Raw genomic sequence first — 12,742 nt, 5'->3', positions numbered from 1 at the left:
GTGACGTCACTCTTTCCCCCCGTAGACGCAGTGACGTTACCGTTTCCCCCTGTAGATGCGGTGACATCACTGTTTCCCTTGATACTTTAACCCTTCTTAGTCCCCTTTGTTCCCTGAAGCTGGGAGCCTCTGGTCACCCCTATAATACATTGTTCTTCCTATTGTTGTGTATAATGCCGGTCAGCATATCAGGGATTAACAGACTCTGTACCTGGCAGACTTGGGGCCCCTAGCTGCCCACAGCCTCACAGAGCGAGCACCGCCCCCCGGAAACCACTGACTGAGGCATCTAAGGGGTTAGGCAGATAGGTGCAGCTTTCCCTCCTACCACGGCCCCCCGCTACGTAATAGTGCGGCACTTCTCTGGAATGACCGTCTCACAACAATCTACCATCACAAAGTTCACTTTCTGAAATCTTTCACAGAAATGTTATCAGAGAATTTATCCATAAGAGGTTTCACTTCTTCACATTAGATTCTGTCTGCAAAATGGAAGTAATAATAATAACTAGATTTGCATTTCCAGAAAAATACATAGTGCTTGAAAAGAGCGCCCCTTTACCAGTGACTTCCTTTTAACTTTAATGCTGGGTGCCGTCCCTTTAAGAGCAACTTGGGTCGCTTTAAGAGCAATGTGAGTCCCTTCGCTCTTAAAGGGCCGCAGGTCGCTGTTAAAGGGACCGAAAAAGAAAAGGAAAAAAAAGAAGAAAAAGAAAAAAAAGAAAAAAAAAGAAGAAAAAGAAGAAGACTTCTCCTGTGCTGCCCCTATACTCCGGGATCTTCTACCTTGTCCTATCCTCCTCCCCTATCACATCCTCCTCTATCAGTGGTTAGCACAGTAGCCTTGCAGCGCTGGAGTCCTGGGTTCAAATCCCACCAAGGGCAACATCTGCGAAGAGTTTGTATGTTCTCTCCATGTTTGCGTGGGTTTTCTCCAGGTACTCCGGTTTCCTCCCACACCCAAAGACATACAGATAGGTGAATTTAGCTTGTGAGCCCTAATGGGGACAGGGAGCAATAATTGGCCAAACTATGTAAGCGCTGCGGAATCTGTGTGCGCTATACAAATAAAAGTATTATGATAAAAGTATTATTATCATCTCCAGGACTTCTCCTGTGCTGCCCCTATACTCTGGGATCTTCTACCTTGTCCTATCCTCCTCCCCTATCACATTCTCCTCTATAATCTCCAGGACTTCTGTGCAGACCCTTTCTTACTTACTTATTATTACCACTGACAGTAATAGTTGGAGAACGCACCCTCCTGTTCACTTTCTTCTTAACCCTAACTGATGTGGAAGGAAGGCGCCCCCTTCTGGTCACTACTCATCACTACTGACAGTAATGTGTAAGCAGAGGACGCGCTCTGGTTTACCTCTCATAACGTTCCCTGTAATGTGGGAGGAAAATGCCCCCTCCTGCATCCCTACATCACCGGATGTAACTACAGAGGAGGAGGAGACGTCACCTGTAATCACCGGATGTAACCACAGAGGAGGAGGAGACGTCACCTGTAATCACCGGATGTAACCACAGAGGAGGAGGAGACGTCACCTGTAATCACCGGATGTAACCACAGAGGAGGAGGAGACGTCACCTGTAATCACCGGATGTAACCACAGAGGAGGAGGAGACGTCACCTGTAATCACCGGATGTAACCACAGAGGAGGAGGAGACGTCACCTGTAATCACCGGATGTAACCACAGAGGAGGAGGAGACGTCACCTGTAATCACCGGATGTAACCACAAAGGAGGAGGAGACGTCACCTGTAATCACCGGATGTAACTACAGAGGAGGAGGAGACGTCACCTGTAATCACCGGATGTAACTACAGAGGAGGAGGAGACGTCACCTGTAATCACCGGATGTAACTACAGAGGAGGAGGAGACGTCACCTGTAATCACCGGATGTAACCACAGAGGAGGAGGAGACGTCACCTGTAATCACCGGATGTAACTACAGAGGAGGAGACGTCACCTGTAATCACCGGATGTAACTACAGAGGAGGAGGAGGAGACGTCACCTGTAATCACCGGATGTAACTACAGAGGAGGAGGAGACGTCACCTGTAATCACCGGATGTAACCACAGAGGAGACGTCACCTGTAATCACCGGATGTAACCACAGAGGAGACGTCACCTGTAATCACCGGATGTAACCACAGAGGAGACATCACCTGTAATCACCCGACAGGTGGCGCCTCCTAGTGTTCAGGAATTAAACTACCTCGGCAGATGTGCCCCCCCTTCTGTAGTTGCAGCAGGATAGGCACAGGAATGGTTCTGGTGACAACATCCACGGCTGCACCTTCTGGAGCCATTCATGGAACCAGGCTGCAATCAGAGGCTCCTCCAGCCTGCTGGGTGCAGTGGTTCTCCAGTCCACCATAAAGTGGTTGAAACCCCACGGAAACTCCACAGGATTCCTCCACTAATATGATTGGATAATAGACGTTTGGAGGGGTCTCCAGCCTGAGGATATAATAAGGTATTAGAAGAATCCGGGGGGGTTTCTGGGCTTTTAGTACTGGAGATTGTGGCTGTTTGTGGTGGAGCGGAGAACCACTGCACCCAGCAGGCTGGGGGAGTCCCTTTCTGTAGCCTGACTATATACTGTGATGGTAGGACAGCTCCGGCCCTGCTGGACCCTCCTACAGGGAGTTACAGGAAGTAAGAGGGAGGAAGAGTGTGACCGTCCGACAGACAGCCAGACATGCAATGAGAGCGTCCCCAGCACATCAGAGACCGCAGCACAATGGAGTCCTGCACCAGGTGAGTGCACCGACACACACACATACCTACACATACACCGTGTGTACATGACCAGGTATATATATATATACCCACATACTACAGTATATTCTGCCAGCTGACAGTCCCACACATGGACAATCACACACACATAAACACCGACATGTAGTAACAGTTACACACACACAAGTATACATACATAAACACACATACACACAATTATACACACACATACACATTAACACACACACAATTATACATACATCGATACAAAAATGCATAAATACACACACACACACACACACACAATTATACATACATAGATGGAGACATACACATACACACACACACACACACAAGTATACATACATAAACACACATTTATACACACACATACACATTAACACACACACAATTATACATAGATGGAGACATACACATACACACATACAATTATACATACATAGATGGAGACACACACACACACACACACACACCATTATACATACATAGATGGAGACATACACACACACACACACACACACAATTATACATACATAGATGGAGACATACACACACAATTATACATACATAAACACACATACACACAATTATACACACACATACACACACACACAATTATACATAGATGAAGACATACACATACACACACACACACAATTATACATACATAGATGGAGACATACACATACAATTATACATACATAGATGGAGACATACACACACACACACACAATTATACATACATAGATGGAGACATACACATACACACACACACAATTATACATACATAGATGGAGACATACACATACACACACACAATTATACATACATAGATGGAGACATACACACACAAATATACATACATAAACACACATACACACAATTATACACACACATATACACACACACACACACACACACACACAATTATACATAGATGGAGACATACACATACACACACACACAATTATACATACATAGATGGCGACCTACACATACACACACATAATTATACACACATACGCACATTTATACATACATAGATAGAGACATACACATATACACACACATAATTATACACACATACGCACAATTATACATAGATAGAGACATACAAATATACACACACACACAATTATACATACATAAGCACAGACATGTAATAATTATACACACAGAGACATACACATTAACACACAGACACACAATTATACATACATAGATACAAAAATGCATATATATATATATATATATATACACACACACACACATACACACACAATTATACATACATAGATACAAACATACATACATATATACACACACACATAATTATATACACAGATAGACATGTAGTAACAATTACACACACATACACACAATTATGCACACATAGATACATATATATATATATATATATATATATATATATACACACACACACACATACATGTATACTCACATGTATATACATACCTACACACAATTATACATATATATGCACACACACCTACATTGAAACACGCACACATATATACACACAAACATATATACACATTTATACATAAATATATACACACACGCATACATATATACTCGTGTGTGTGTGTGTATATGTATATGTGTGTATATTATATATATATGCATGCACACACACACATACATTCAAACAGGCATAAATACATATATACACACAAATATATACACATACATATATAGGCTATGTTCACACAAAGTCAAAAATAGAGAAAAGGCGCCCGATTTTGGAATTTAAAAATAACGTCCGTTTTTGCCACGACGTAACTGACTGCAATGGCAATGCATTGAAGTCAATGTAAAGATGGATGTCCAATGCGCACAATGTATTGAATAACGGACGTCAAAATAATGAACATGATCATTGTTTTCGGACGTCTTTTGCAAACAGCGGACGTTTTTTATTAACTGGTCACACGCAGTTTTCCTTTTTCCACCGTTCTTTTTTTGTTTTTACTATTAAATTTAATGGACTTTTCAATTAAGCCGCATCCAACGGCCGATTAGTAACCAAACTAGTATAATGTACAAACACCAGATATTGCACTAAGGGGAGGCTAGACAGCTAAATAACGTCCGTTATTTTACACTCCAAATGATGGACGTTATTTTAAATGAAGCTGAAAAAACGTTGTGTGAACATAGCCATATACGTATATAGATACATACAGTACATATACACACAATTATACATAGATACAAACATATATATACACACACACAAATAAATACATACACATGTACACACAGACATATAAACACAGATACATCCATCCATACATATATACACACATTCATGTACACATGCATTCCTATACACACATGTACACACATATATACACCCAGGCATTCCTATACAAACACGTATACATATATACACACACACACTGAAACATACACGTATACAATTATACACACATACATGCATAAAAATATACAGAAATACTTATACACACAAATACATATATACACATTCATACAGATACAAGTATACATACATAGATAGACACATACAAATACATACACATCTATACACATATACATACACACATACTGTACATGCAGATACAGGTATACATACATAGACACTTACAAATACATACATACACACACACATGCATCCCTATACATATATACACAACTAACACACATGCATCCCTATACATATATACACAACTAACACACATGCATCCCTATACATATATACACAACTAACACACATGCATCCCTATACATATATACACAACTAACACACATGCATCCCTATACACACATACTGTACATGCAGATACAGGTATACATACATAGACACTTACAAATACATACATACATATACATATATACATAACTAACACACATACATATACATAAATATAAATACCCATGCATAATATATATATATATATACATACACACATTTTAGGGGATTCCAGCAGGCGGAGGGGGATTCATGGGGTGCAGGATCCTGTTCTCAGGGGATGAGGAACCTGTGAAGGGGAAAGGACGGGGATTTCCTGAATGGTTCCCATCTCCACAGTACAAATTCCATTAAACCGTTCTGAAGAGTCATATCTGTATATGGCTGTACACATTCTGCACAGTATCACCTCTCCCAACATCCTGCACAGTATCACCTCTCCCAACATTCTGCACAGTATCACCTCTCCCAACATTCTGCACAGTATCACCTCTCCCAACATTCTGCACAGTATCACCTCTCCCAACATTCTGCACAGTATCACCTCTCCCAACATTCTGCACAGTAACACCTCTCATCCTGCACAGTATCACCTCTCCCAACATTCTGCACAGTATCACCTCTCCCAACATTCTGCACAGTATCACCTCTCCCAACATCCTGCACAGTATCACCTCTCCCAACATCCTGCACAGTATCACCTCTCATCCTGCACAGTATCACCTCTCCCAACATCCTGCACAGTATCACCTCTCATCCTGCACAGTATCACCTCTCCCAACATCCTGCACAGTATCACCTCTCCCATCCTGCACAGTATCACCTCTCCCAACATCCTGCACAGTAACACCTCTCCCAACATCCTGCACAGTATCACCTCTCCCAACATCCTGCACAGCATCACCTCTCCCATCCTGCACAGTATCACCTCTCCCAACATCCTGCACAGTATCACCTCTCCCAACATCCTGCACAGTATCACCTCTCATCCTGCACAGTATCACCTCTCCCAACATCCTGCACAGTAACACCTCTCCCAACATCCTGCACAGTATCACCTCTCCCAACATCCTGCACAGTATCACCTCTCCCAACATCCTGCACAGTATCACCTCTCCCAACATCCTGCACAGTATCACCTCTCCCAACATCCTGCACAGTATCACCTCTCCCAACATCCTGCACAGTAACACCTCTTCCATCCTGCACAGTATCACCTCTCCCAACATCCTGCACAGTACCACCTCTCCCAACATCCTGCACAGTATCACCTCTCCCATCCTGCACAGTATCACCTCTCCCAACATCCTGCACAGTAACACCTCTCCCATCCTGCACAGTATCACCTCTCATCCTGCACAGTATCACCTCTCCCAACATCCTGCACAGTATCACCTCTTATCCTGCACAGTATCACCTCTCCCATCCTGCACAGTATCACCTCTCATCCTGCACAGTATTACCTCTCATTCTGCACAGTATCACCTCTCCCAACATTCTGCACAGTATCACCTCTCCCAACATTCTGCACAGTATCACCTCTCATCCTGCACAGTATCACCTCTCCCAACATCCTGCACAGTAACACCTCTCCCAACATCCTGCACAGTATCACCTCTCCCAACATCCTGCACAGTATCACCTCTCCCAACATCCTGCACAGTATCACCTCTCCCAACATCCTGCACAGTATCACCTCTCCCAACATCCTGCACAGTATCACCTCTCCCAACATCCTGCACAGTAACACCTCTTCCATCCTGCACAGTATCACCTCTCCCAACATCCTGCACAGTATCACCTCTCCCAACATCCTGCACAGTATCACCTCTCCCATCCTGCACAGTATCACCTCTCCCAACATTCTGCACAGTATCACCTCTCATCCTGCACAGTATCACCTCTCCCAACATCCTGCACAGTATCACCTCTCCCAACATCCTGCACAGTAACACCTCTCATCCTGCACAGTATCACCTCTCCCAACATTCTGCACAGTATCACCTCTCCCATCCTGCACAGTATCACCTCTCCCAACATCCTGCACAATATCACCTCTCCCAACATCCTGCACAGTATCACCTCTCATCCTGCACAGTATCACCTCTCATCCTGCACAGTATCACCTCTCCCAACATCCTGCACAGTATCACCTCTCCCATCCTGCACAGTATCACCTCTCCCATCCTGCACAGTATCACCTCTCCCAACATCCTGCACAGTATCACCTCTTCCATCCTGCACAGTATCACCTCTCCCAACATCCTGCACAGTATCACCTCTCATCCTGCACAGTATCACCTCTCCCAACATCCTGCACAGTATCACCTCTCCCAACATCCTGCACAGTAACACCGCTTCCATCCTGCACAGTATCACCTCTCCCAACATCCTGCACAGTATCACCTCTCCCAACATCCTGCACAGTATCACCTCTCCCATCCTGCACAGTATCACCTCTCCCAACATCCTGCACAGTATCACCTCTCCCATCCTGCACAGTATCACCTCTCCCAACATCCTGCACAGTATCACCTCTCCCATCCTGCACAGTATCACCTCTCCCAACATCCTGCACAGTATCATTTCTCCCATCCTGCACAGTATCACCTCTCCCAACATCCTGCACAGTATCACCTCTCCCAACATCCTGCACAGCATCACCTCTCCCATCCTGCACAGTATCACCTCTGCCAACATTCTGCACAGTAACACTTCCCACACTCATATATATAGTGCACAGTATCACTTCCCAAATCTTATATTATACAGTTAGTGTTGTCTACAATGGAAGGTCAGATATTATGTGAAGAACAAATGAGAGGCGCTCAGGATCAGGAGGCGGCTGGAAAGTCCCTGCACTTTATAGGGAGATAAGAATGGAAAAGCAGATTGTGACTGTGCATCTCCCTCTCCTGCAGGGTCCCTGCTATTCTCCTCTGGTGTCTGACAATTGGTGAGTATTAGAATAATGCTAGGATCTGTTCTGGGTCCTATAACTTTTCATATGTTTGTAAGTGACATAGGAAAAGGGTTGGTGGGTAAGGATAGTGACATAGGAGAAGGTTTGGTAGGTAAGGATAGTGACATAGGAGAAGGGTTGGTAGGTAAGGATAGTGACATAGGAGAAGGGTTGGTGGGTAAGGATAGTGACATAGGAGAAGGGTTGGTAGGTAAGGATAGTGACATAGGAGAAGGGTTGGTAGGTAAGGATAGTGACATAGGAGAAGGGTTGGTAGGTAAGGATAGTGACATAGGAGAAGGGTTGGTAGGTAAGGATAGTGACATAGGGGTAGTGTTGGTGGGTAAGGATAGTGACATAGGAGAAGGTTTGGTAGGTAAGGATAGTGACAGGAGAAGGGTTGGTAGGTACGGATAGTGACATAGGAGAAGGTTTGGTGGGTAAGGATAGTGACATAGGAGAAGGTTTGGTAGGTAAGGATAGTGACAGGAGAAGGGTTGGTAGGTACGGATAGTGACATAGGAGAAGGGTTGGTAAGTAAGGATAGTGACATAGGAGAAGGGTTGGTAGGTAAGGATAGTGACATAGGAGAAGGTTTGGTAGGTAAGGATAGTGACATAGGAGAAGGTTTGGTAGGTAAGGATAGTGACATAGGAGAAGGTTTGGTAGGTAAGGATAGTGACATAGGAGAAGGGTTGGTAGGTAAGGATAGTGACATAGGAGAAGGTTTGGTAGGTAAGGATAGTGACATAGGAGAAGGGTTGGTAGGTAAGGATAGTGACATAGGAGAAGGGTTGGTAGGTAAGGATAGTGATATAGGAGAACGGTTGGTAGGTAAGGATAGTGACATAGGAGAAGGGTTGGTAGGTAAGGATAGTGACATAGGAGAAGGGTTGGTAGGTAAGGATAGTGACATAGGAGAAGGGTTGGTGGGTAAGTATAGTGATATAGGAGAAGTGTTGGTGGGTAAGGATAGTAACATAGGAGAAGGGTTGGTAGGTAAAGACAGTGACATAGGAGAAGGATTGGTAGGTAAGGATAGTGACATAGGAGAAGGGTTGGTAGGTAAGGATAGTGACATAGGAGAAGGGTTGGTAGGTAAGGATAGTGACATAGGAGAAGGGTCGGTAGGTAAGGATAGTGATATAGGAGGAGGGTTGGTGGGTAAGGATAGTGACATAGGAGAAGGGTTGGTGGGTAAGGATAGTGACATAGGAGAAGGGTTGGTAGGTAAGGATAGTGATATAGGTGAAGGGTTGGTAGGTACGGATAGTGACATAGGAGAAGGGTTGGTAGGTAAGGATAGTGACATAGGAGAAGGGTTGGTGGGTAAGGATAGTGACATAGGAGAAGGGTTGGTAGGTAAGGATAGTGACATAGGAGAAGGGTTGGTGGGTAAGGATAGTGACATAGGAGGAGGGTTGGTAGGTAAGGATAGTGACACAGGAGAAGGGTTGGTGGGTAAGGATAGTGACATAGGAGAAGGGTTGGTAGGTAAGGATAGTGACATAGGAGAAGGGTTGGTAGGTAAGGATAGTGACATAGGAGAAGGGTTGGTAGGTAAGGATAGTGACATAGGAGAAGGGTTGGTAGATAAGGATAGTGACATAGGAGAAGGGTTGGTAGGTAAGGATAGTGACATAGGAGAAGGGTTGGTAGGTAAGGATAGTGACATAGGAGAAGGGTTGGTAGATAAGGATAGTGACATAGGAGAAGGGTTGGTAGGTAAGGATAGTGACAGGAGAAGGTTTGGTAGGTAAGGATAGTGACATAGGAGAATATACCCAGGTTACACTAGCTGTACATATATAATTATATACAGTTTATACCCAGGTTATACCAGCTGTACATATATAATTATATACAGGCTATACCCAGGTTATACCAGCTGTAAATATATAATTATATACAGTATAAACCCAGGTTACACCAGCTGTACATATAAAATTATATACAGTATATTCCCAGGTTATATCAGCTGTACATATATAATTATATACAGGATATACCCAGGTTATACCAGCTGTACATATATAATTATATACAGGATATACCCATATTATACCAGCTGTACATATATAATTATATACAGGATATACCCAAGTTATACCAGCTGTACATATATAAATATATACAGTATATACCCAGGTTATACCAGCTGTACATATATAATTATATACAGTATATACCCAGGTTATATTAGCTATATATATATAATTATATACAGGAAATACCCAGGTTATACCAGCTGTACATATATAATTATATACAGTATATACCCAGGTTATACCAGCTGTACATATATAATTATATACGGTATATACCCAGGTTATACCAGCTGTACATATATAATTATGTACAGTATATACCCAGGTTATACCAGCTGTACATATATAATTATATACATTATATACCGAGGTTATATCAGCTGTACATATATAATTATATACCGGAGATACCCAGGTTATACCGCTGTACATATATAATTATATACAGTATATACCCAGGTTATACCAGCTGTACATATATAATTATATACAGTATATACCTAGGTTATACCAGCTGTACATATATAATTATATACAGTACATACCCAGGTTATACCAGCTGTACATATATAATTATATACAGTACATACCCAGGTTATACCAGCTGTACATATATAATTATATACAGGAAATCCCCAGGTTATACCAGCTGTACATATATAATTATATACAGTATATACCCAGGTTATACCAGCTGTACATATATAATTATATACAGGAGATCCCCAGGTTATACCAGCTGTACATATATAATTATATACAGTATATACCTAGGTTATACCAGCTGTACATATATAGTTATATACAGTATATGCCCAGGTTATAGCAGGTGTACCTATATAATTATATACAGGATATATCCCGGTTATACCAGCTGTACATATATAATTATATACAGTATATACCCAGGTCATACCAGCTGTACATATATAATTATATACAGGAGATACCCAGGTTATACCAGCTGTACATATATAATTATATACAGTATATACCAGCTGCACATATATAATTATATATAGGAGATCCCCAGGTTATACCAGCTGTACATATATAATTATATACAGTATATACCCAGGTTATACCAGCTGTACCTATATAATTATATACAGGATATACCCAGGTTATACCAGCTGTACATATATAATTATATACAGTATATACCCAGGTTATATCAGCTGTACATATATAATTATATACAGGAGATCCCCAGGTTATATCAGCTGTACATATATAATTATATACAGGATATACCCAGGTTATACCAGCTGTACATATATATTTATATACAGTATATACCCAGGTTATACCAGATGTACATATATAATTATATACAGTATATACCCAGGTTATACCAGCTGTACATATATAATTATATACAGTATATACCCAGGTTATACCAGCTGTACATATATAATTATATACAGGAGATCCCCAGGTTATAGCAGCTGTACATATATAATTATATACAGTCAGTGGCGTAGCCACCGTGGTCGCGGGGGTCGCCGCCGCGACCGGGCCCGCCACAAGGGGGGCCCGCGGGGCCCCCCGATCAATCACTCTTGTGACCGCAAGCATTGTTTTGCTTGCGGTCACAAGAGTCGGGCTCCGTCTTCCCCCGGCTGCTGCGCGGCTGCCGGGGGTGTCGCGTCTTACCCCCGGCAGCGCGCGCATCCCAGAACTCCCTGCGCGCCTTGGGCCCTGACTTCCGGTTTCCGGCGCGCAGGGAGTTCTGGGATGCGCGCGCTGCCGGGGACAGACCAGGAGGAGTGAGAATCAACGTGGGAGCGCGATGTCAGGTGAGTTAAGTTTTGTTTTTTTTATCAGCCTGTACGGGTGGGGGGAAAGGAGGGGGCCATCTATAAGGGAGGAGGGGGGGTGAAGGGGACCATCTATGAGGGTGGGGGGAAAGGAGGGGGCCATCTATGAGGGTGGGGGGAAAGGAGGGGGCCATCTATGAGGGTGGGGGGAAAGGAGGGGGCCATCTATGAGGGTGGGGGGGAAGGAGGGGGGCATCTATGAGGGTGGGGGGGAAGGAGGGGGGCATCTATGAGGGTGGGGGGAAAGGAGGGGGCCATCTATGAGGGTGGGGGGGAAGGAGGGGGGCATCTATGAGGGTGGGGGGAAAGGAGGGGGCATCTATGAGGGTGGGGGGAAGGAGGGGGGCATCTATGAGGGTGGGGGGGAAGGAGGGGGGCATCTATGAGGGTGGGGGGGAA

General features: G+C 43.4%; 1 protein-coding gene across 2 annotated transcripts in view; it reads left to right on the top strand.

Moving 5' to 3' along the window:
- Positions 1-2,669: 2,669 nt before the first annotated feature.
- Positions 2,670-12,742, top strand: part of LOC138767892 (ICOS ligand-like) — a 71,232-nt gene continuing 61,159 nt past the window's right edge. For both annotated transcript variants that reach the window (XM_069945756.1, XM_069945755.1), the window contains exons 1-2: positions 2,670-2,776; positions 8,435-8,469. In XM_069945756.1, the coding sequence (XP_069801857.1) occupies positions 2,760-2,776; positions 8,435-8,469 (52 nt within the window). In that variant the 5' untranslated portion in view covers positions 2,670-2,759. The remainder of the gene's footprint in view (positions 2,777-8,434; positions 8,470-12,742) is intronic.

The sequence above is a fragment of the Dendropsophus ebraccatus genome, chromosome 11, assembly GCF_027789765.1.
Source record: "Dendropsophus ebraccatus isolate aDenEbr1 chromosome 11, aDenEbr1.pat, whole genome shotgun sequence".
Classification (NCBI taxonomy): domain Eukaryota; kingdom Metazoa; phylum Chordata; class Amphibia; order Anura; family Hylidae; genus Dendropsophus; species Dendropsophus ebraccatus.
The sequence above is the reverse complement of the archived record's forward strand: the minus strand, read 5'-3'. Positions and strand labels throughout refer to the sequence as shown.